The sequence below is a fragment of the Drosophila kikkawai genome, chromosome X (assembly GCF_030179895.1).
Source record: "Drosophila kikkawai strain 14028-0561.14 chromosome X, DkikHiC1v2, whole genome shotgun sequence".
Lineage (NCBI taxonomy): Eukaryota > Metazoa > Arthropoda > Insecta > Diptera > Drosophilidae > Drosophila > Drosophila kikkawai.
In genome coordinates, this window is record NC_091733.1 from 28,980,842 (window position 1) to 29,005,776 (window position 24,935).

At 37.0% G+C, this 24,935-nt stretch overlaps 3 protein-coding genes across 12 annotated transcripts in view; 2 read left to right on the top strand and 1 right to left on the bottom strand.

The window, feature by feature from the left end:
- Nucleotides 1–257: 257 nt before the first annotated feature.
- Nucleotides 258–13,163, top strand: LOC108076067 (uncharacterized). 8 transcript variants are annotated; one of them, XM_070287795.1, is made up of 6 exons: nucleotides 258–402; nucleotides 3,035–3,926; nucleotides 4,260–4,369; nucleotides 4,978–6,992; nucleotides 7,051–7,976; nucleotides 8,064–13,163. In XM_070287795.1, the coding sequence occupies exons 4-6, from the start codon at nucleotides 5,032–5,034 to the stop codon at nucleotides 8,984–8,986; spliced, it is 3,810 nt and encodes a 1,269-aa protein (XP_070143896.1). In that variant the 5' UTR covers nucleotides 258–402; nucleotides 3,035–3,926; nucleotides 4,260–4,369; nucleotides 4,978–5,031; the 3' UTR covers nucleotides 8,987–13,163. The 8 variants fall into 8 exon arrangements, with proteins under 8 accessions (XP_070143896.1, XP_070143901.1, XP_070143894.1 ...); XM_070287800.1 differs by having other exon boundaries at nucleotides 291–402; nucleotides 3,343–3,926; XM_070287793.1 differs by lacking the exon at nucleotides 258–402 and adding an exon at nucleotides 477–613.
- Nucleotides 13,164–16,380: 3,217 nt separating this feature from the next.
- ovo (transcriptional regulator ovo) overlaps nucleotides 16,381–24,935 on the bottom strand; it is a 28,333-nt gene continuing 19,778 nt past the window's right edge. The window contains exons 2-5 of one of the 3 annotated variants that reach the window (XM_017168726.3): nucleotides 22,476–24,032; nucleotides 20,527–22,292; nucleotides 18,555–19,247; nucleotides 16,386–18,187 (exon numbers count right to left, since the gene is read on the bottom strand). In XM_017168726.3, the coding sequence (XP_017024215.1) occupies nucleotides 18,002–18,187; nucleotides 18,555–19,247; nucleotides 20,527–22,292; nucleotides 22,476–24,032 (4,202 nt within the window). In that variant the 3' untranslated portion in view covers nucleotides 16,386–18,001. Of the gene's footprint in view, nucleotides 18,188–18,554; nucleotides 19,248–20,526; nucleotides 24,033–24,935 lie in introns of all 3 variants that reach the window. The other 2 variants (XM_017168727.3, XM_017168723.3) reach the window with 2 other exon arrangements.
- LOC138929244 (mRNA decay activator protein ZFP36L3-like) overlaps nucleotides 24,389–24,935 on the top strand; it is a 154,755-nt gene continuing 154,208 nt past the window's right edge. Inside the window, exon 1 of the mRNA XM_070288579.1 lies at nucleotides 24,389–24,896. The gene's annotated coding sequence lies outside the window, so the exon portion shown is untranslated. The remainder of the gene's footprint in view (nucleotides 24,897–24,935) is intronic.

The window sequence follows — 24,935 nt, forward strand, 5'->3', positions numbered from 1 at the left end:
TGATTCAAAATAAATGTGGTATTTTTATCTATCAGTACATATATGTATTGTTTTTTATATTATATTATATATTATATGTATTTATATATATATTGACATTAAAAATATGACTAGTGTTGCAAAATATCGGATAAGTATTAAAAATCAGATGTGGTTCCAGTATCGGGTTAGGTTCAAATACCAAGTGTGGATTTTTTAGAACGAAATTTCAACTTTTTGAGATTTTTTAGGAGGAGAGCCTGTAAATAATCAAAGGAAAACATTCGCAACTTTGTTGCGGGCGATAAAAAGCCATCATTATCGAATAAAAAACACAAAAAACCATCAAATCAGTGATAAATCATTTCCATTGCGCACACACTCAAATAATTGAAACAACAACAAATGAAAATGTGATGTTAAGTGAGTAAAATCTATTCAATTTTATAGCTTTTTCTGCTAGATCTAGCAGTAAAATTGCTAAAACGGTAACACTGATTAACAAAGACATTAAAAAAATCGAAAAAATTGCGAATTCGCGGAGGAAGATGAGCGAAGAAGCAGAAGCAATAATAGAAATAACTAAAAAAACGCGAAAACCATAATAATAATAACAAAAGAAGTGTGCACAATTGTAAGATCTCCCAATTTCGGTTGCTCCCCCCGCGTGCCTCGTGTGTGTGTTTGTACGAGTGCTTGCGTGTGTGAGTGCTCGTGAAGTGCGAATAAAGTGAAAGAAAGAGCAAAGCAAAGCAAAAAGGCAGAAGAGCGGCGCCAGCCAAAAATATAAACAATTAACGATTTTTTGTTCAATGTTTTTGCAAGGGGATTAAATACAAACGTAAGAACATTTTCGAAACGGTTCCAGGTTTCCCCCTTTTTTTTTTTTTTTTGTAAGGCTCAGGCTCCACTTCTCGCGCGTGTGTCCGTGTGTGAGTGGGTGAGATGAAACAAGAGAGAGATATAAAGGAGAGAGCGAGAAGGGGAGACCAGTTTCCAGCTGCCTTTGTGTGTGGATTTTATTTTATTTTATGTTTTTTTTTCGTTTTGTTCTGTGATGTGATTTCTGAACTGCGGTTATTCGCTGAAAACATTATTCGGAATCGGCGGCATCCCAACCCTTGTTTTGTTATCCCTTTTTTTTGAAGTGTGTGCGTGCGTGTGTGTTTTCAACCCCCAAAAACCCCCCGGCGAAAATCACTGAGTAATAAACCACCCACAAAACACCGCCCACAACCGCCACCCCTCTCCGCCCCACCCTACAACCCCCCCGAAAATTATTTTGCCCAACTGAAAATTTTCTTCCAAGGTGATGATGTGCTCTTCGTCTTCCTTGCCTTCTTCTCCGTTTTGCCTCTTCCAGGAGGAGCAGCGCACACGAAAAAAGGGAAAACGAACACGAGCAAGCGAGAGAGCAGTTCGAAAACTGTCGAAATAAAACGGCTTCTCCCCCACCTTCGCCTCCTTCTCCTTTCGACCCACCTGCACCCCTCTCTTTCCCCCTCGCAGCTCTAGCTCCATCGCATGACGACGCTCTCAACCACTGGGGCTCGCCCCATCTCGGTCGCTCGCTCTGGCCCCATCTCACTCGCGCTGCCGCTGGTCGCCTGTCTTTCAGTGTGTTCCTTTTGTGCCTATTTCCGCTGCCGCTTGTTAGGTCAGCTCTTTTCATCTCCCTCTGCCCCCTGCCCCTTGCCCCATTAAGTTTTTTTGGGCTCCAAGTTCTGGCAGTCCTTAAAATACGATGGCGGTCGCAAGAATAGCCCCAATTGTAACATATTCTATTACTCGAAAAATGAAAATAGTTCTTGAAAATAAATTGTTTCTATTTTTCCCTTAAAACTTAAAATAAAGTTAATCTATAGGATTAACTTCACTTATAAATGTTCTAAACTTTAGGGACAAATTGCTTGACCTCAGCTGTAAATACTTTTTATTTTTTGTTTTGTGCCTGCCGCTATGTGTGTGTGTGTGAATCAAACTGTGGAACTTGTGTGTGTGAGCTAGGGCAGAAAGGCAATGGCAAAGGAAAACAAAAAGGGAGTAGGACAAGACCCAAAGAAAAGGAACAATTTTTATATTTCTCGCACTACAAATCCAATTAACTTTTGAAAATTGCGCGCTCTTGCGTGCGTTTACCAACACTGCTAGCCGAATGCAACCCTGTTCGCTCACACAAAGCCAGACCCAGGGAGACAAAAACTCACACACACACACACATGTTCATAGAATTTTTTTTTGTTATTATTGAACAGAAGAAAGAACAGCGCAAAAAAAAGAGCTTGACGAAGCGAGCTTGTGTGAGTGTGAAAAACGGCAACAACAAAAGTGTGGAAAAACGCGAGGGAAAGCGCGCTACCCCTCTCTCTCTCTCTCTCTCCTTCTCCGTCTCTTTTGCACAAAGCAAAGCAAAGCCGAAAAAAAATTACTCGCGGGGGAGCAAAATCGGCAGAGGAAGAACAAGCAGAAGCCGAAGAAGAAGAAGAAGCAGAGCAGAAACAGTGAAGGAGAGGAAGAAGAAGCAGCGCAGCCGCCGCTAATTGTCGCGTCGTTCGTTGTTGTTGCTGCGTCGCAAAAAAAAAAAGGGAAAAGGAATAAAATAAATTAACCATCCAAAAATTATTCGGATATTTGTAAGAATTTGTAAATAAGTAAAACTGGCTGAACCAGGAGCGCCAGCCAATAAAAAAGATAAATAAAATCCCAAAACTCATCGAAATGAGCGAGCAAAAAGGAAAACTATTATAAACGCACACCAAAAAGGTCAAAAATGTGAGCGAAGAGTGAGTGAGAGAGAGAGCGGCAAGGAGAAGGAGACGGCTAACGCGCCTCCCCCCGAAAAAAACGAAAGAAAAATGGAGCAAAAGTGAAAAACTTGTGTGAGTGTGTGTGTGTGGGGGGGAAAAGCTAAAATTAATTTTTGTTTTTATTTCCAACTAGTTCGTGTGAGTGTATGTGTGTGTGAGATCTCCTGAATAGGTTTCTGTGTGTGTGTGATTTCGTAAAACGCATTTAAATTTGTTAATAAAAAAAAACGTGTGTATTTATCTTACAGTTAGAACCAATTGCACAAAATATATACCTATATATATATATATATATATAGACAAATGAAGCAACAAAGCGGAGAGACGGAGGACAATTGAGAGCGAATCAATAAATAATAACAAAAAGCGAGAAGAAAACGGAGAAGTCAGCAGCGCCTTCACATGTATTAGTTCGTGTGTGTGTGCGCGCGTGTGTGAGTCCGCGAATGAGTGTGTGTGTGCCTGTGAAACAAACAATATTTCCTTTCAAGACAACAACAACAAAAAATGAGGAAATCAAGTAAGGAATTAATAATAATAACAACAACAACATCAGCAGTAGCAGGAGAAGAAGCAGTACCACCACAAACACAAACAACAACAGCAGCAGCGGCAGCGTCGTCGTCCAGCGACGTCAGCGTCGCCGCATGGAAATCGCAAAAAACCGCATGACAAGAAAATGGAAAATTTTTGTTCAGCCAAAAAAACCAAATGTGAACGCAAAGCAAAAGGCAAAACCAGGGAGAGAAAAACAAAACAAAATCGAAGGAAACAACGTGCATGTGTTTGAGTGCTACAAAGTTCAAGAAGGAGAAACAACAAAAAGAAGTTTTTAATTCAGATAAATAATAAGACAAAAGGAAAGGAAAAAGCCGGAGAGAAGCGAAAGAGCAAGAGAGATTGCAGAAGAAGCAGCAGCAGCAACAAGAAGCAACATAAAAAAGAAAATCGAGAAATTAAATACTAAACAAGCAAAGCGGCACAAACACAAACAACAAAATAATATTAAGTAAATGAGGAGAAAAGCAGGAAGAGAAAGAAGCAGCCGGTAAAATTTAAAAAAAAAACGCTCTAACAAAAAACAAAGCCGCTTAAATAAAACTAAAATTTAAAATCAATGAAAAAACAGCGCAAAAAAATGTAAGCAAAACATATTTTAAAATTTAGGCTACAAAAAAATATTTAAAAATACAATTACTTAGTAAAGTCAATATAAAGGTTATTAAAAATTGCTTTTATTCAAGATTTACCCCATCATCTTTAAAAACATTTAAAACATTAATTTTTTGTTTACTTTAAGTGTAAAAATCCATGAAAATTTGAATATCTTAGTTTGTTTTTTATAATTATTTTTCTAAAAAATAATAAGACAATAAGACTACAAGCCAATAAGAATTAATTTCCTAGAGAAATCTCTTATTAAAAAATAAATATCTATATTTATTAACATTATTATATTATTATTAATTTCAGATAAATCCGTGCAATACAAACTAATTAAGCTCTGCCGGTGTCCAGTTAGGAAACACCATACATAACATCGTTGCAGTTGTGGTTGCAGAGTTCCAGAACCTAAAAAAAAGGTGCTAATTGTAATATGTATTATTTACTAAAGTTAATTTATTAATAAAAAATATTTTTAAGAAGGTTTTTTAAAGATTTTTATTTGAAAAATGTAAAAAATAAAATAAATTGGGGTTTAATTTAGAAGATTTTTATTTAAAAAATATTTTTAAAAAAATATTCTAGGGTTTAATTTTGTAGATTTTTACTAGAAAAATATAAAAAAATATATTAAATTAATTTTGTGTTTATTAGATTTTTTTACTTAAAAAATATAACAACAAAAATGTGTAGAATTTTTTTTATTTAAAAAATATAACTAAAATTTTTAGATTTTTTTTGTCCATGAAATAAATCTAAATAAAATTATATATTTTTTTTAAAATGATTTTAAACCAAAAGTTTGTTTAAATATTTGTTTATTTTATATTTATTGAAAACATTTCAAATCAAGTTAATAAATCTTAATTTTTTTTGCATTAATAATTTTTAATTTTTGAAAAAGATTTAAAATCATTTTAAAAAGTGCCCAAAAGTATGCCATAAAATATAAAAAAAAAACCCTCAAGAGATTTTAAAGCCAAACATTACCCGTTAAACTTATTCCCCCCATTTTTTTCTTTTACAGAATCGCAACTACATAAAATATATATAATAATATATTAATTATTATATCGCTGCCATGGCCAGCAGCGCGACAAATGTCGACGGCGGCGGCAGCGCAACGTCGGCGGCGCTGCCCTCGTTATTTTCGAGCTCTGCTAGCGTTGCTGCCGCCGTTGGCGCCGCTGCCGGCGTTAAGGATATGGACGGACTGATTGCCATTAACGATAGCGCCCTATCGCAACAGATCGAATTTATACTGCAAGATGCTCCCATGGAGCAGGACGACGATCCGCATCAGCATCAGCATACGCACCATCATCAAACGCACTCTCATCCCCAACATCATCTTCAGCATCATCACAATCCTCACCAGCAGCAGCATACGCATCATCATCTCAAGCTAGAGAGCAGCAGCAGCAGCAACAGCAACAACCACCCACCGACAGTAGCAGCAGCTTCCGCAGCAGCAGCCACTGTGAACACAACAAACAACAGCGCTTCCTTCAATAACAACAACAACAACAACAATAGCAGCAGCAATGGCAGCAGCAGCAACAGCAATCACTTGGATAGCCAACTGGTCCTCCAACAGCAGCAGCAGCAGCATCATCTCCTCAATGGTCGCCGCATCATCATTCAAACCACCAGCAGTGGCAGCAACAACACTACAGTTTTGGCCGCCAGCGACATTAAAGAGGAGGAGGAGGAGGAAGAGGATCCCGAGTTAAACGATGAAAACCTGCAGGACATTGAGGAAGAGGCCCAGGCAGCAGAGGCTGATGAAGAGCCGGAATCAACGGCCCATCATCATCATCTGTCGTCGTCGCGGGTTAAGCTGGAGCTGGAAGAGGATGAGGAGATGCCCGATGAAGATGATGAAGAGGAGGAGGATGAGGATGAAGATGAGCATGCCCATGGCCAGTTGGAATACCAAATCAGCACAAGTAGTGCGGGGACAGCAACAGCAGGAGGAGGAGGAGGAGGAGCAGCAGCAGCAGGAGGAGCAGCTGGTGGCCAGCAGTTGGTACAATTGCCAGCCGGCAGTATAGTGAGCACCACCCACCGTTTGGCTGTGCCCGTTACCGAGGCAGCCCTTGTCCAGCTTCAAAGGCGACCTGTGTATATAAGCAATGCGGTGGGTGGTTTGACAGCTGGAACAACATATGTACGTATGCCGGCAACAGCGGTGATCAGTAGGAGTCCCATGACGGTGCTGAATGTGGTGCAGCAGGCGATGCCGGCCACTCAATTGATATTGCAGACACAGGCGCCAGTGCAGCAGCAGCAACAGACGCAGTCTACGGAACAGCAATTGGCCTTGGCCTTGGCCCAGCAGCAGCAGCAACAGCAGCAGCAACAAAACCATCCAGTGAAACCTCCAGCAGCAGCAGCCTCATCATCCAGCTCTTCCTCTAGCAATAACAACAACAACAACAACAGTAGTTCCAACAACACCAACAACAACAACAGTAACTCCAACAACACCAACAACATCAACATCAACAACACCAACACCAACACTAGCAACAGCAACACCAACAGCAACACCAACAACACCAGCAACACCAACACCAACACCACACCAACAACACCAACAAACACCAACAACACCAGTTACCAGTGCGTGGAATGTGTTGAAAAATTTGATTCAAAGGAACTTTTCGACATTCATCGCAGTGGCCATGCCAACAATATGAAATGCGCCATCTGCAACATGGTTCTCAAGTCTCTGAAGAATTATGAGAAGCACTGCCTACGCTGTAAGCCCTACGAGTGCCAGATTTGTGGTCGTGTTGTACGCTTTCGTCCAAATTTCATTAAACATATGAGGGTACATACGGGTCAACAATCGGAGCGACACAAATACAAATGCGAGGTGTGCCACAAGGAGTTTATGAGCTTCGAATACTTCAAGGTGCACAAGAAAATTCACAATGAGAATGTGAATTTAACCTGCGAGATATGCGGCAAGGTGTTTAGTGCTTTGGCCTCGCTGCGTGGCCATTCAAAATTGCATTCGGGCGTTAAATTGCACAAGTAAGTTAAGGCAAAAGCCACATTATCTTCAATTACTTGATTTTTGTACTTTTTCCAGATGCGATGTCTGCGGCAAGGGCTTTGGGCAGCGTTATAACCTCAAGATTCATGCCAGAACGCATACGGGTGACTTTCCCTTTGAGTGCAAAATCTGCAAGAAGAAATTGCATACACAATCCTCGCTACAGACGCACATGCAGGTCCATTTAAGGGATCAGCCAGGGGCAGCGGTGGCATCCTCAAAGGCGGCTTCAAACAGTAGTAATTCAAGCAACAGCAGCAATTCCAGCAGCAGCAATTCGAGCAGCAACAGTGGAACGGCAGCAGCGGCAGCCACAACAACGACAATCGTAAAGCTAGAACCGCCTCATGAGCTAGATCGTCCCGGCACCAGCAACCAAATGCAACAGCAGCAACAGCTGCAACATCAAATGGAGCTGGATGAACACTCGGGTTTAAGCGGGGACGAGGAGGATGTCTTGGGGGGCGGCAATGTAATGGTTAACTCCTCCTCCTCGCATATTGTGAATGCAACCACCAATCGCTTGACCACCGGTGAGGATTCATCCAATGAATCCTCGAATGCCCCGCACTCGCACTCCTCCTCAAACTCGCCAGCCACGCAGCAGCCACAGCAGCAGCAGCAGCAGCATCAGCAATATCTTGTGACGGCGCCCACCAGAACGATTGTGATTAAGAACTATATGCAACAGGGCAACCAGCAGCAGCAACAGCAGCAACATACCTCCGATACAACGCCCGTGCTGCATGCCCAGGTCATCCAAAGCGGTGCAGGCACCAGCAACGGCAGCAACATTATCTCCTCCTCCTCCTCAAGCAACAAAAATCTCAGCAATGGCTCTCAATTGATACGAAAGACGCCTATTATACATTCAACAACCAACAACAACAACAACAACAATAGCAACAGCACTAGCAGCAGCAGTGGCGTGGCCTTGACCAGTGTAGTTCAGCAAACAGGAGGTGAGTTTTATTTACATTTTTTAAGAATTTTGTATATTTTTTATATATTTTATATATTTTAAATGGTTTTTTTTTGTTTGTTTCTAGTGGTTTCGCCTGTACAATCGCCTACAGTTTTGGTATCAAAGGCCACCGGTGTGCCATTGTCCATAGCCTCATCGGCAGCAGCGGCAGCAGCTTTAGGTGGCTCCACAATCATAAGAAGTACTAGGAATCATCATCAGCAGCAGCAGCAGCAACAGCAGCAGCAGCAGCAACGACAGCAGCAACAGCAGCAGCAGCAGCAACAGCAGCAGCAGCAGCAACAACAAAGAGTAACCCAGCAGCGTAATAACCACCGAAATCACCACCGACGTCGTCATCTGGCGGATATGGATGATGATGAAGATGAGGAAGAAGATCAGCAAAGGCAGCAAGTTTTGCAACAGCAACAACAACAACAGCAGCAACATCATCATCACCACAATCATCATCATCATAATCATCACAATCATCACTTTGATGATGATGATGACGATGAGAAATCATCACCGTCCCTGGCCACAGCAGCCATTATAAAAGTTGAACCAAATCTTTACTCCTCCGGTTCCGGTGACAATTCCAATGATATGTTCATCAAAGAGGAGGTCATGTTTGAGGATTCAGCAGCACCGCATTCCCCACAATCACCACCCAGTTCAAAATTTCGTATATCAAATTTTGATAGCGATCTGGTGGATCATCATGTGGATTTGAATCATTCGCTGCCGCCATATGGTAATCTCTTTGAGCCGCATTCAATACCGGATAGCATACCCGTACAATTGTATCCGGATGATGATGATGATTTTCGTTTGGATCATAGTTCGTTGGGTGGATTGCATAATACCACCTCATCGTCGACCACGGATGGGGATTTCATAAAAAAGGAATGGGTCTATGGCAGCGGCACCAGTTCCTATGCCATGAATGGTAAATTTGATGATGACAGCGATGCGCTATGCGATGCGGCCAATTTTATATATAATTGAGTGATGGAAGAGGAGGAGAAAGAGGAGGAGGAGGAGGAGAAGGGAGAGCATCATCAGGAGCTAAAGCAGAGTGGATCATGGCAGCCATGTAGAAGGATGGCACCCCAAGTTCATAGCGTATATATATATTATATAACACACACACACACACACGTACACACATACACCTTTCACCACAAAACATAAACACCTTTAATTCCTTGCAATATTTATGGTTATTTCCTAGTAATTTCTTCCTAAAAACTTTATATTTAAGTACAAAATTAAACATATTTCTATTCTATTTTAATTTTTAGTTATTTTTGTTTTAATATTAAGCCTAAAAGTGTTTGAAAACCTTAAAAAGTAACTTGATTTACTTGAATTTTACTTAAAATTGTTGAAATTTCTACAAGAAAAAGTATAATTATTTTGAAATAACCATAAATAGTTTGAGGATTGAGTTGTAACCAAGGAATATATATATATATAGTACATACTTATCCCACATATATAGATAATTTACTATCTCTCTCTCTCTCTCTCTCTCTCTCTCTCTGTCTCTGTCTGTGTTGCGCTCGTGATTGATCTTTATAAGGTGATCTTAAGTCTAAATCAATGTGTAAAATATATATAATTTTTCAAATTTTCCAATTCGCTTCTGTTGAAACTTTTTCTCCCAGTGTGTAACCTTCTTTTCTACCATAATTGTTGTAGTTGTGTGTGTCTCTCTGTCTCTGTTGCTCTCGTGAGATCTCTTTCTCTCGCTCTCTCTCACACACTCTTTCTCTCTTTTTGTGTCTATCTCACTCTGATCTATTTCACTTTTCCACCCCTTTTTTTTTGAGTGTAAAAAGAAGCAAATCAAACACCCAGCTCCCCCCAAGCTCTAAAAATCTCACAAAATCTTTTTTGAAGAAAAAGAGAAAAAATTACCTTGTATAACTCTTGATGTGAAACACGAATTGTTTAATTTTTTAAGAACTTTATTATTTTAATTATTATTTTTATTATTATAATGTATTACATATCATTTATATGTATATTATATATTTATATATATATATATATATCAACCCAGACACCTTTCTGTATGGCGCTCAGCACATTGTAACGAGTAACGAGTAACGAGACGAACGAGAAACCACTAAAGAACCCCCTAATTTTAGTTGTGTTGCATTTTGATCTCTTTGAACTAATAATCGATTTCAAATTCGATTTCGATTTCGGCTTTAAATTCAGTTCCTGTAACGTTGAGAAAATTGTATTATACATTTAATAGATATATATATTATACGGACTATAGTAATGTGTGTGTTATACCAATGTGCTGTCTCTATATGGAAAGATCTCGCGCCCACCATAATATATCTCGATGTATGTCCTGAAACCTACGCATCCTTCAGTATTGGCTCCGAAATCGAATCCAAAAAAAGAAAAAATAAGTAAAAAACAAATGAAAACGAAACGTTCAAATCCGGAGATGCTTCAATTTTTCTTATCTTCGAGCTTAACCTTGGTCTTTAACCGTTTGTTTTCACTTAACCACCAGTTAACCCTTAACCGTGACCCCGTTTTCACTTACCTAAAAAGCAGTATTTGTATTTTTTTTTGTCAAAGATCCTTAACTTTAATTTGATTTTTATTTGTATTATTTGTAAAACCATATTTAGTTAGTAGTTACTCGATGATATAACAGCTTCTCGACCGTATAACAGTTTCTAATGTGCAATCTCCCACTTGACCTTGACCTCTCACCACGTCTGGACTCTGAATTTTTTGTGGTTTCCTTAATTAGTTGCTAAGTTTCCCAACAAAAAACAAACACGAAACACAATGTTTATGATTTGCATTAAAATTTAGATATATCTATATGCATATATATGTATAGATAATCTGTAGCTAAGCATAAGCCTAATTTCTGTGTAGACTCTAAGCATGCTTTAGCTTTAGCTTTACCCACTAACATACGAAACTGCATAAGCATACGAAGTATATAATATATATAGAATACAGTATATATATTATATATAGCCGCTGTACAATTACTTGATCTTTAAGCATTAACTTTTAATCATTTTTTAATTTGCATTTACATCCAAATCTTTTGTGTATTCATGAGTTTGCAGAATGCAAAGATTAAAAACTATATAAAAAAAACAAAAAAATAATATAAAATATTATCCATCTGGTATGGGAATCGTTTGAAGGACGAAGAAGGAGTAGAAGAGAATTTTAGCAGGAAGAAAAAATAAATCCATAATGACAACAAAACTTCTATCAAAAGCATTTAATGTTAACAGCATCGTAATAAATCTATATAAATTAATTAATTAAATATATATATATATATAAAGAATATATAATTATTATGTGTATAACAAAAAATGAAAGAAAAGAAAAAAACACAAGTTAGCCAAGAATTGTAAAACGTAGTTGAAAGATTTAATAGTTTTTTTTTTGTGTTTATATTTTTTGATTTAACCATTTTTTGTTGTAAATTTATTTTGCTTTTTTTGCTTCAAAAAGAGAGTTCTTTTTTTATGAATAATATATAATTCTAATTGTTGTTGCTTGCCATTTTGTTTGTTACTAAAAAAAAAAGAAATAACTATAACAAGAGCCGTTAATCATAAAACACACTCACACACACACTCAGACACATGGAAAAGCTCAAAGGAAAAACACGCGCAAAAGAGAAAAATGTTTTTATTTACAAGAAAAAAACAAAGAAAATAAAAGAATCATTTACGGATTTGTCTTCCGCACGAGTTGAAGGAGTTCGATAACGAACGATGTACAAAATCGATAACCAGCGATTACCGATTACAAGCCCGATAACCTTTTGATCACTACATTCAGTACCCCCTCCCCCCTTTAAGTTTTGAGCAGGAAAAAAAAAACAGGTGGCAAGAGACACACTACTCTTTTCAAGGTCATCCCACACACACACACTGAGAGAAATCCAAAAGTGAAATCATTACAAAAAAATATACAACTTTTTTTCAGTTAAGAAATACCAAGAAAACCTAAAAGAACTTTTTTGACTAAAACTAAAAAAATAAAACTTGAAAAAAAAACGTGAATTTTTGTACATTTGCAAAATGAAAATATTGTAAGATTTAAAACAAATCCAAAAACAAATACTATTTTATATACCAAACAACAAAAAAAGGAGAAAATCAAGAAATGTTTAACAACAAAAACCCAACAACTTTGTAACACAACAACCAACAACCAACAACAACAACCAACAACAAAGCTAAATTTTTAGAAATTTAAACTCAACGACTGCGCACACAACAACAACAAATTTTTTGTATTATATTGAAGGAAAAAAACAAAAAGAAAACTTAAATAAGATGGAGAATAAAAAAAGGAGAGACGCGATATGGGGAAACTGGAGAAGAAAGCTAAAGTGAAATATTTTTTTAAGTGTAAACCAAGGCCGTTCAAAGGCTTGGATGGCCAAATTTTCTGCAATAAAAAAAGTAAATTTAATAAAACAAAAAAAAAATATTGTAAACTTTATAGGCATATATACACACACACACACACACACAAACAACTTGAAAGAATATTAAAAAAAGGAGAAGAAAGTGAAAGAAAGTAAAGCAAAAAAACAGTCCAAAACAAACACCACATTCTTTTCTTCACATTGAAAATTAAACACTTGAAAGCTCAGTTTAGTCTGTTTTTTCCTTGTTTTTTTTATTTTTTTAATATGTTTTATAAATATAGTATATATATTAATTTTTTTTGTTACATAAATGTACCTTAAAAATGTCTAAGAAACAAATTTAAAACTAATTTCTATGTGTCTCCCCCCCTTGTGTGTATGTAAACCTTTTTGCAAATCTAAATTTAACAACAAAAATTAAGTAAAAACAAACCATACATAATCATCTAAACGCGAAGAAGAAAGCAAATAAATTATAAGCATTAAATTAAAAAGAAAATAATTATTTTTAAAGGAGAAAAGAAAAAAAAATCGATTTGTTATGCACAAAAAAAAAAGAAAAGCCAATTTTTTTAAGTTACGAATTTGTTAAAGAATCTAAAAAAGAGAAAGAAAACGAAAATTAAGGTAAAAAGTAAAAATTTTATGCAAAAAAACACGACTTTTTAAAGCATTTTCGAGAAATATTAAGGAAACAAAAAGAGAAAAAGTAAACCGAAACCGAGAAACCGAACAATTTCAATCTGAACAACATAAAGCCCACGAAAGTATATATATATATATATAAATAAATAAATAAATAAATAAAATAAAATAAACACAAATAAATATATTTAAATAAATTATCTATAACAGAAAAGAAAAAACGGTAAAGTAAATTAAACAAATCGTATTTATACACTATGAATGTCTAGTCGTATTTTCAGTATTATGTAATCCCCTACCCCCCCCTAAAAAACAAAACAAAAAAACTATAGAAAGCTAAGCTAAATGAATGTGAAAAACAAATTTTTGAAAATGCAAAAAAACAATTAAAATATAAACCAGAAATTATGTGTGTAGCGTGTACAATAAAACAAAAACAAAACAAAACAGATTATGGTAAACAATTTTTAGAAGCATTTTTAACACATAAAAAAACCAAACTAAACGTTTACATAAAAAATAAAAAAAATATATATAAGAGAAGAAAATGAGAAGAGAAGGAAGTTTAAGCGCAAAAATTAAACGAAATGTGTCTGTTTTTAGTGTTTAGATTGAATGTAAGCGAAAACCACAATAAAAACAACAAGAAAAAAAAACATAAGAATTCATATATATATATATATACATAAATCATTACAACAAATTAACTAAATCAATGTGTGTGGCAGAGATTTTTGGGGGAAACTGTTGAAATATATTTTTTGTTTATATATATATATATATATATATTTATGATTTTTTTATGTTTTTTTTAAATGTTTTTTTTTTGGTGACATGACATAATGCCCCTGGACAAGTCGAGTTTACAATCATTTTTAAATATTTAATAATTTAATAATAAAAAATATATAAAGTTTACAACTGGTTTTGACTTTTTAAGGGGAAAACCCATAATTTTCCCTCAAGTCCGGGGGTTCTATGTCATCTCCCCGCACTTTGTATGTATTTTGAATATATATCTATATATTTTTTTATTACTTTTAAGTTTGTGTATAAATAAAAAAAACAACAAAAAAAGAAAATAATGTCGTACATAATAAAATTTTAAATTTTAAACGATTTAATCTTAGTACACTTAATTTAATTAACCATTTTAATTTCTCATTTAAATAGTAAACATTTAATGGATCTTTTACTTTATAATTTAACACACACACACGAAATACACACCAACAAAACAAATGAAAAATATATATATTTTTGTCAGAGTAAAACTTTTGTTTTATTAAACGAATTTCGATCATTTTATTTTCAGATTTTGTTGACTTTTTAAAACCCCAAATGGGTGGTTGGTTCATATCAGATAAAGTATACAAACTATCTGTATAAAATATCTATATGCTAATATATAGAATTGTAAAAAAAACAAAAAAAAAAAATCGGAATTTATCGAGAAAAAATCGAGAAAAATCGAGATCAATGAATTGGCGCAATTTGCTCAACATATTAAACAAAGTTACATAAAACATCTTGCAAAAAAATGAGAAAATATAAAAAGAGAAAATCATATTAAGGTTACTTTCCCTGTTTTCCCACCCCCCACACCCTTCTTTTCCTTTTCGTTTTCAATTAATAGTGGAAATTTTAAAGAATTTAGTTTAACTAATAAAAAAACAAAAAACAAAAACGAAGTAGTAAAAGCAAAGCCAATAAAAAAAAACTACTCGAAATATGAAAGATAAAAAATAACAAACACATATATTCAAATTCATGATAATAACAGGGAAGTGGAAGAAAAACGGAAAAACTTGAATGGAAATCTGATGAAAAGGAAACGCATTAAACCGAAAAGAAACCAAAAACAATCTAGTTTTTATTGTAATTCCGTGTCTGTGTGTGTATTTCAGTAATTAATGTAAAGAAAAACAACAAAGAATAAATAAAAACAAATCACAAAAAGTAAAAAAAAAAACACAAAAACCTAACAATAAAATCAACAAGATCCACACAAAAAAAAAATGGACTAAAATCCGAACAAAAAAATTGTAAAAACTAAATGAAACCCTACAAAAAAAAAAAAAAAACACTGAACATAAAAAATGAAAACCAAAAACATAAAGAAACTAGCGAAATAAATAAAATAAAAAATATTTGAAAATAAACCAAAAAAAGCCAAGACTTTTCTTTGAATCAAGAATCAACAGGGGTACTAAAAAATTTCCCTTTTTTTAAGTAATATTTATATTTTAAAGTGTAATTTTTAAATTTTTGCTAGAAGAAATCATTTCCGACCCTATAAATCATATATATTCTTGTTCAGCATCAACACGCGAGTCGATTTAGCCATGTCCGAAGAAAAAAAAATATTTTAAAATTTTTTCAAAATTTTATGAGGGGTTACATCATCAAAATTTGTGAAAAATTTTAATTTTTAAAAATTTTAAATGAAGTATGCAGCTGTATTAACCTTAGAAAAACTGACTCGGAACTGCTTTCCAAATTGAATTTAATGCTTTTTTAGCCGAGTTATGATATTTCCAAGTTATACTTTTCCCAAAAATTATCACCTAAGATTATGGATAAATATTTAACTTTTAAGTGCTTTATATTTTCACTCCGAAGCTCCCAAACCAGTGAACTAGTCATTTCCGACCCCATAAACTCGGCTGTTGATGCTGATCAAGAATATATATACTTTATAGGGTCGGAGAGGTCTCCTTCACTGCGTTGCAAACTTCTGACTGAAATTATAATACCCTGCAAGGGTATAAAAATGGCATAACTCTGTCAAAAATGCCTTAATTTTCATTCGGAAAGCGGTGTTATGTTAGTTTTTATAAGGTTAACAAATCTGCATACCTAGTTAGAAATTGAAAATTTTATCAAATTTTGCGAATTTTAATGATGGTACCCCTTATAAAATTTTGAAAAAACTGATCAAAATTTTTTTTCTTCCGGACTTGGCCAGAAAGATGCGCCTGTTAATGCTGATCAAGAATATATATGGTTTATGGGGTCGGAAATGACTCCTTCAATGCGTAATGAGCTTCGGACTGGAAATAAAATACCCTGCAAGGGTAAAAATATTTTTTGACTTACTTATCATTCTTTTACCAAACTGTAAGGGCATACAAGCTTCGGCTTAGTTTCATTTTTTCTCTTGTTTTGATTTTCGATATATTTTTTGCTATATTTTATACCATTTCCCAGCCATTTTCTTAATAAAACAAACAACCTTGTTAATTATTTTTGTCATATTTAATGTTTATTAATTAATTCGCTTCTCATATATATTTATATATTTATAGTATACATAATGGATAGTTTAAAAAAAAAAACTGTTTCGTTAACAACTAAATTAAACTTTCTTTCGTTTTCAGATATCTTCGATTTCTTCATATATTAAATATATATATTTATTCATTTACCTCATTTATTGTTAAATTTTGTGCAAAAATTCGTGGAAACCAAAAAAAAATAAGTTCATTTGGAAGTGTGAGATTTTTATTTTTTTTTTTTTAAATTTAAATCAAAAATTTTCCTTTATTTCAGTGAAATTTTCGCCTAAGCTAACTAACTAAATCTAGTTAAATGTTGTGTTTGTGTGTGTGCTGATTTGATATTTATATATGTGTGAGTGTGTGTGTTGTTGTGAGAGTGAAAAGTTGTCTAGTTATAACTAAGATTTTGTCAAGGGAAAAGGTTTCAAAGGGAAGGCTGTACAGCGGGCGGTGGGTTGTAGGCGCCGCAGTGCACAGCCCCCCCTCTCCCCACTTCTGCTCTCCCTCTCTATCTCTTTCTATATATATCTCGTATTCTTATTGTTCCAACACCAAGCGATTGCACAAAAAACCCGTTGTTGCTTACAACAAATTAAAAAATAAAGTAAAAAAAAAAATCCAATTTAAACTAGGTTTTCTTATGCAAAAAATTAAACAGAAATTGTCAATTTGCAAAAAAATAATGATAAATCCGAAAACAAAAGCTCAAATTCGAATCCAGAAGTTAATTTTTCGACTTAATTACAAAGATCTTAAACATAATACATGTTTGATTTGTTCATTTTTTATAGATCAGTACATTGGTGGTCTACGCCTTAAGTTTTTAATGTTTAATGCTTACAAAATAGTTTATATATATATATATTCAAGTTAATATTTAATATTCTCGCTTCATTTTTTGTTCTTTCACCACAATTTAACGTGTCTTCTGATTTGTTTGTTCCTTTTCAATAAGATTATAAACTTATGTATACATAATTAAGATTTTGACTTCAGTGTTTATAAACAGCTTTAGTTTACATGATTGTTTTGTTTGATAGCTTAGGCCTAAGTTAGTTTCTTAATTAATTCGAATGTTTTTTTGCCTCTCTCTTTACAATGATTTGTAATAAATATTTATAGATATGTTATGTTATAAAGTAAATATTCCAAAAAGGTATTTCTTTTTCTTGTTTTCGTTTTGTTAAGGAAAAAATAAATGCAAAGGTTTGCTAAAACATAATTCATTATTAGTTATTGCTCAAAGCAGCTTCTATATATTTATATATATATAGTTTTGTAAATCTAATTATTAACTTTTTTGACTAATACAAAAAAAAATTAAAACGAAAAGTTCAAGATTTAACTAGAAAAACTAAAAGTTTAAGGTTCAAGTGTGTTTGTTGGTGTGTTGTTGGTGAAGGCTAAGGTTTTTCTTTTGCACAGCAAAGTAAGTAAGTGAGTGAGTTTAGCTTACAGACTAATAACTATTTTGTAAATTGCCTTAAAAGTTAAAGCTCAGAAAAAACTATACATTTTAATCTCCAAAAATTCCTTTCCGCGGCAGTTTTAGTTTTCAAAAAACTTCAAAGTCACATTGTGTTTGATTTTATATATTCCCTAATCCTTGATCCTTGATCCTTAATCATTATTATCTCTGCCTGCCCCCCGCTAATTGTGCACGGGCATGGGCAGTTGACCCAGCAAATTGTTGGCAAACTGCGAGTTGGTGAACTTAAAGTGCCGCTTGTCGTAGAACTTGAGCAGGGCCGGCGAGAAGGGATGGTTGTTCTTCAAATGCAGATAGTGTACCTCCGGTTCGCAGGTGGTGTGGCCGCACTCCTCGCATACATACATCTATAATAAAATAAATATTTATTAATTAAATATATTTATTAATTAAATTTTAATTCATTTTAATTTTAATTGTTATTTAAATTTTAATTAATTAAATTTTAATTGTGATTAAATTTTAATTCATTTTAATTGTGATTACATTTTAATTCATTTTAATTGATTATTTATATATTTTTGATTTTATTTAAATTTGAATTAATTTTAATTTTTATTAAATTTTTAATTAATTTTAATTTTAATTAATTAATTTTATTTCAATTTTGATTTTAATCAATTTTAATTTTAATTTAATTTTAATCAACTTTAATTTTAATTTTAATTCAATTTTAATTTTAATTAATAATTAAAGCTTTCTCCCAATGCTCACCTTGGCCCTGCGCTCCTTGTACGCATACTGATGCTGCACACTGTGCACCTTCTGGCAATGCGACTCCAGGGAGCAACGCTGCGTGAAGCTCTTCTCACACAGATTACACTTGTAGGGCCGCACGCCCGTATGGGTGCGCGTATGCCGTTTGAGGTCAAAGGTGTCATTGAAGCCCTTGCCGCAGAAGGTGCACAGGTAACGCTTGATATCCGAATGGCATTTCATGTGCCTGTTGAGTAGCCTCTGCAGCGAGAAGGTCTTCATGCACACACGGCAGACGAACTTGTTGTTGCCATTCGACTCATCGGCGGCCCCCGAGTTCGAGGAGCCCAAACACAGAGCCTCGGCAGAGCCATGACTGCTGGCATTGCTGCTGGCGCTGCTGTTGCTGTGATGCTGATGATGGTGATGATGATGCTGCTGCTGCAGGGATTGCTGCTGCTGCTGCTGCAAAGATTGCTGCTGCTGCTGCTGGAGGGTTTGCTGCTGCTGCTGCTGCGGTGAATGTTGCTGCGAATGTTGTTGCTGCTGCTGCTGTTGCTGAGAGTGGTGGCCATGCTTGCTGAGATCATCAATGCAATCTATGTTGCGTATACGGTGATGGCCACCATGGGCATTCTCCACGGCCAAAGGATTCTTGATGCCATGTCCGCCGTTCACAAATTCCAGCTGCAAATCCGGCGGCAGTCCCAACTGTTGAGTAAAATATAAATATGAAAAAGAATTAATTGATGGTTTAAAAAGTAGTTTAAACACATTTTAGACAAAACAACATGCAAAATTCAAACTACTACGACAAGCAGGGGGACAAAACACACAGGCAACATTGCTGGTAGACGTTACAAAACGAGCTGAAAGACTTGAGTCGCCGGGTGAACAGTTTTTGAAGGGTTTTCCCTGCTATAAACTCCCAAAATCTTGCCATGTTCTTGGCAAATCTAATTTCTGGGAGTTTTGTAGCTTCAAGGGGGTGGAGTATGGTATTTATTTTTTTATAAAATGAATTAATTTATTTTTATATTTAATTGTTTTCGTGTTTTTTCAATATATTTTTATTTTTTATTTATTTTTTTATTTTTATTTTTTTTCGTAATTTTTCATTATAAAAGGTATTTATTTTGTTGTGGTATTTTTAATATTTTTTATTTTTAACATTTTTTATATTAAATGGTATTCAATTTTTTTCCTTAAATTAAAATTTTTTCATTTGATTATTATTATAATTTTTGTTTTGTTTTTTTTTTTTATATTTTTTATTGTTTAACTGTTTTTTATTTTTTTTATTGACTTAATTTTTTTCCTTAAATCACAATTTTTCATTTGATTATTATTATAATCTTTTATTTTTTATTTATATTTTTTTTTTCGTAATTTTGTATTATAAAAGGTAAAAGTTACCTTTCTTTTATTTTTTTTTTAGTAATTTATTATTATTTTTATTTTTTTGTAATTTTTTAATTTAAAAGGTATTTAATTTGTCTTGTTTTATTACTATGCTTTTTTCCTATTTTTTTTTATAATAAAAAGTAATTTTTTTTTAACTTTATTTTAATTTTTTGTAAGTTTTTATTTATTTTTATATTATTATAATTTAATTATAATTTCGGAATTTTTTATTAAGCTTTATTTTTTGTAATTTTTAAATATTTAATATATTTAATTTTTTTAATAATTTGTATTTTTTATTAATATTTTTTTTAATTCTTATTAAAAATTAATATTTTTTATATTTTATTAAATTTTTTTTTTTATTTTGTAATTTTTGTTGTATTTTTTATTTATTTTTTTGTTCTAATTTTTAATTATAAAAGATATTTCATTTTTTGTCGCAATATTTTCGCATTTTTTATTAAAAAAATCTATTTAGTTTTTGTGTTATTATTTTATTAATTTTTGAAAATGAACCCTACCTCCCCCTAACCAAGAAAAACCTTCAAAAACTGCACCCTTTTCGAGACTCTTTCCCACTTACGCGCCGCTGCAAAACCTTGCATTCATTCAACACCGAAACCGTGGGCGATGGCGCCATCAGACCCGCTGCTGTGGCCGCCGACGCCGTTGCCAAGGATCTCAACGTTGTCCGATGCACGGTCTTAGTGGCCGGCACTTCCGGCGAGGGCTTCAATGTGGATATCATGGTGATAATGGTGGAGCCATAGGCCACAGCCTTGGCCCGGCCACCGCGCATCTTTCTGCCGCCCTTCTCACGCGTTTCTGTTGTTGTTGTTGGTGGTGGCTTCAGTTTTGTATATGTGGTGGTTAGGGGTGCAGGTGACAATGCCTCCATCTTGGTCGGCAACTCCTCCTCGGCTGCTATTCCAGTGACTATAAACTCTTCGATGAGAGGCTCATCGGGGGGCTTCACCTCCTCCGAATTCACCTGAGACTCTACCTCGGGTTTGACCACCAGACAATCCACGGAAACCATTTCCACAACCTCTGTGTATGTGGTGGTGGTGGTCATCAAGGTTATTTGCTTGTGCTGATCCTGAAACTGTTGCTGTTGCTCTGACTGTTGCTGTTCTTTTTGCTGTTGCTGCTGTTCTTCTTGCTGCTGTGTTTGCTTAGAGATCGAGTGTGACTTTGTGGTAGTACTTACGCTTTGAATGAGTGGCTTGGTGTCCAGCAAAGCGGCTGCTGCTGCTGCTGCTGCATTAGCATCTAGCAATGGTGCAGCACTACTATTGCTGCTGCCGCCGCCTGCGGCACTGCTATTACTGCTATTGTTAGAGCCGCCAGTGCTGCTGCTGCTGCTCATGGGTCGCTGCAAATGAGCTGCTGCTGCAGCAGCAGCGGCCGCAGCAGCAGCAGCCGCCGCAGCTGCTGCCGTTGGCGAAGGCAACGACATGTTGCTATTGTCATGATGGCCATGATGAAGCGAGTGATGTTGCTGCTGCTGTTGCTGTTGCTGGTGATGAAAGTGATGCTGCTGCTGCTGCTGATGTTGCTGATGTTGCTGCTGCTGCTGGGCATACAAATTGTGCTGTTGCTGATAGGCATGATGCGACTGTTGCTGGTTCAAGAGCTGCTGCTGCTGTTGCTGCTGCGTAATCAGGTTAGACTGCTGCTGATAGCCACCATGTTGCGGCTGCTGCTGCATCATCAGATTGCGTGTGGCATGCTGATACGACGGCGGTGGCTGCTGTTGCTGCACATTATGTTGCTGATGCTGGACATGTGGCTGCTGCACATGTTGCTGCTGCTGCTGTACATGCTGCTGCTGTTGCTGCTGATTGCTGCTATTCCTGGCCAAATTATGCGTCAACTGCGTCAGCAGATTCTCATGCAAGGCATCCAGCTGGGCGGCAGGACCACCGCTACCACCGCTACCGCCATGCTGCTCCACGGGCGTCACCGACACCGAGTCCGGCGTTAGCGAGGGCGTCGATACCAGCTCAAAGTCACCCTGCCTGGGACTCGTCGACACCTCCTCGTCATCCACACAGCTGCGCTGCAGAAAGGAGCTCAGATCCACTGCATCCGACAGCTGCTCCAGCAGATGATCCGTCTGTGAGCTGAGCATCAAAGTGGCCGTAAATTGTAAAGGATCCACTGCACCATTTGGACACTGACCCGAACTGGCCAGATCCGACATAATGGCATCCTCATAGGCGGTGGCATTGAAGGGACCACTGCTGCCCATGGTGGCCTGTATGATGTTCTGGGCAAAGCTACCAATATCTATTTTTGCCTCATCATATTCAATATCAGGTTCATCCTTAAGGATGATGCCATAAGCTGAGGGATTGCCACCGTAAAAGGGATGACCCATCATGGATGTGGGTGTGTTGTTTCCATTATTGTTATTATTATTGTTGTTGTTGTTGTTGTGATGGTGCAGATGATGATGATGAAGATTATGGAATTTGGAATTGGACTCGTTATAGTTAGAAACACTGGCAAAGTTCAAAAGATTATTACCATCAAGATTGCCGGGGGGATTATTACCACCACCAGCAGCGCAGTTGATGTAGCCATTGCCTCCGCCTCCGCCTCCACCACCACCTGCTCCTCCGCCTCCACCACCACCTGCGCCTCCACTAGAGCCACCTCCTCCTCCGGAACCCGCCGACATAATATAAGCAGCCGCTGCCGCGTTTTGAATCGAGAGAAAATTTCCCGGATTCCCGTTGAAATGATGATGATTCCCACCCTGTCCGGTGTTATTGCTGGCCGTGCTCTGTTGACCGCTCTTAAGGCTCTCGTAAAACGGTGGCAATGCACCAGTGGGCGGTGAATTGGGTCCGTAATTGCCGCGTCCGTCACGACCGCCGCCCATGCCACCGCCTCCAGGACCAAAGCCCCCTCCTCCGCCGCCGCCGCTGCCGCTGCCTGCACCTGGTGATCCTGCACCGGCACCCTGATTGCCACCCGCACCGCCTTGGCCGGAACTAGAGCTGCTTTGGCTGCCAAAACCCGAGGATTGAAAGCCCTGATTGGTGGAACTGCTGCTATTGCGTCCGTGTCCTGCTGCAGCTGCCAAAATGCCAGGCAAAGAGCGCACCAGGCGCGGATTTAGCCGCTGCGACTGTGCCAAAAGGACGCGAGCAGCCAAGATAGTGCTACGTCTGCGTGCCTCACGCACTTGACGCGCACGCTCCAGTCGCCGGGCGTTGAGCTCCTCGTCCGAATCGTAGGAAGGCGAACGTCGCTTGGGTACGTGATAATCAATGGGTTCCTGCTGCTCCGGCCCAAGCTGATCGAGCGGCGGCAGGAGGAAGGAACCGCGTGGCTGACTCTGCTGCTGCTGCTGCTGTTGGGCTTGCGGCGCTCGCTGGATAACCGAACAGCGAACAGCCGGCGCTGGATCACGTGGTGGCGGCGGACTGGGACGCTTCTCTGCCGGTGGCGGTGTGCTACGCAGGCGCAACGATAAGGGTTTATCCACCGGCAGTGGTGGCTTCTCGTCCACGATTAGCTTGCAGCCGCCATCCGAATCCGTGTCGGAATCGGAAGCGCAACAGTTGGAATCCAAGCGAGAAGCAGGCGAGGATCGGCGGTGGGTGGTGATGAGGGGGGAAACTCCAGGTGAAATGGGCTCTTTGGGGTATTCCTTGCGTTGGGCTTGTGTTAAGACCACGCCGGAATTGTAGAAACGAGGACGCGGCGCCTCTACGCCCACATCCACTTCGTCGTCCTCGTCCTCCTCCTCTTCGTCTTCTTCAATTTCTACCGCCTTCTCTTGCTCTGCTTCTGCCTGCTTCGCAACTGCTGCTGCCTCTTCTTCTTCCGCCCTATCTTCCTCGTCCTCTTTGTGCGCCTGCTTTGGTATGCTACTCGCCGTTGTTGTTGCTATCGCTGTTGCTTTTACGGCGCTTTCTTGGCAGTCTTTTGTGGCTAAAACGGAGGTGGTGGCTTTTACAGACGGGCTATTACTGCGAATATTGCTAATATTATTAACAATATTCTCGGTGGTGGTGGTGGTAGTGGTGGTGGTGTTGTTGCTGAGGCGCTGCAACAATTCGGCAGCAAAGTTTTCTGCAAGAAAAAGAGGAAAGAGAAAATCGAAATTAATCAAATGCAAATACTCACATATCCCAACAGGGTATAAGGAAAATAAGATAAGGAAATACAACTTGAATTTATTAAACTATTAAAACTAAGAGAACTTTCGAGAAGAGAGACTAATAAAGTTTTTATAAATTTTAATTGTCCGCTCGCTTTGCCGTTCGCTTGATAACTGTAAACTGCCGAATTTCGAAAGATCTGCGTTTCTGTACGTGTGTGTGTGTGTGTGTGTGTGTGTGTGTCTAAAGCTTCGAATGTCCGAATAACTGTACCCAAAGCCCAAAAGAGCTGCCATCCCGCTTGAAAACCAATAGGGCCAGAGGTGAACAGGAGCTGGAATAGACAAGATCGAGGAGCAGAAAACCTAGTGAAAAACTATAAACTAGTGCAAATTAAATCATTTAAATATAAACGACAACTTTGGGAAAGTGTTTCTAATGAAAAAATCAAGTGCAAACAGAGAAATAAGTGGAATCAGTGGAATTAAAAGCCAAGAAAATATTATTCTTCTGTTCCCTTTTGCACGTGTTCGTTGGCTTGAACTAGAAGAAAGAAGGAGCTGAAGGAGACGAGATCGAAGAGCAGAAAAAACTGCGCAAAATCACAAAAAAAGTGCAAAATAAATCATTTAAATATAAACGACAACTTTGGGAAAGTGTTTCTTATGAAAAAATCAAGTGCATTCAGTGAAATTAAAGGAATCAGTGGAATCAAAAGCCAAACATATATTTTCTCCTGTTCCCTTTTGCACTTGTTCGTTGGCTTCCTAACGCCGAAGCGTCCTCTTGAGTGTGGGAGAGAGATGGAACTAGAAGAAAACAGGAGCTGGAGGAGGTAAGATCGAAGAGAGGAAAAAACTGTGAAAACCCATAA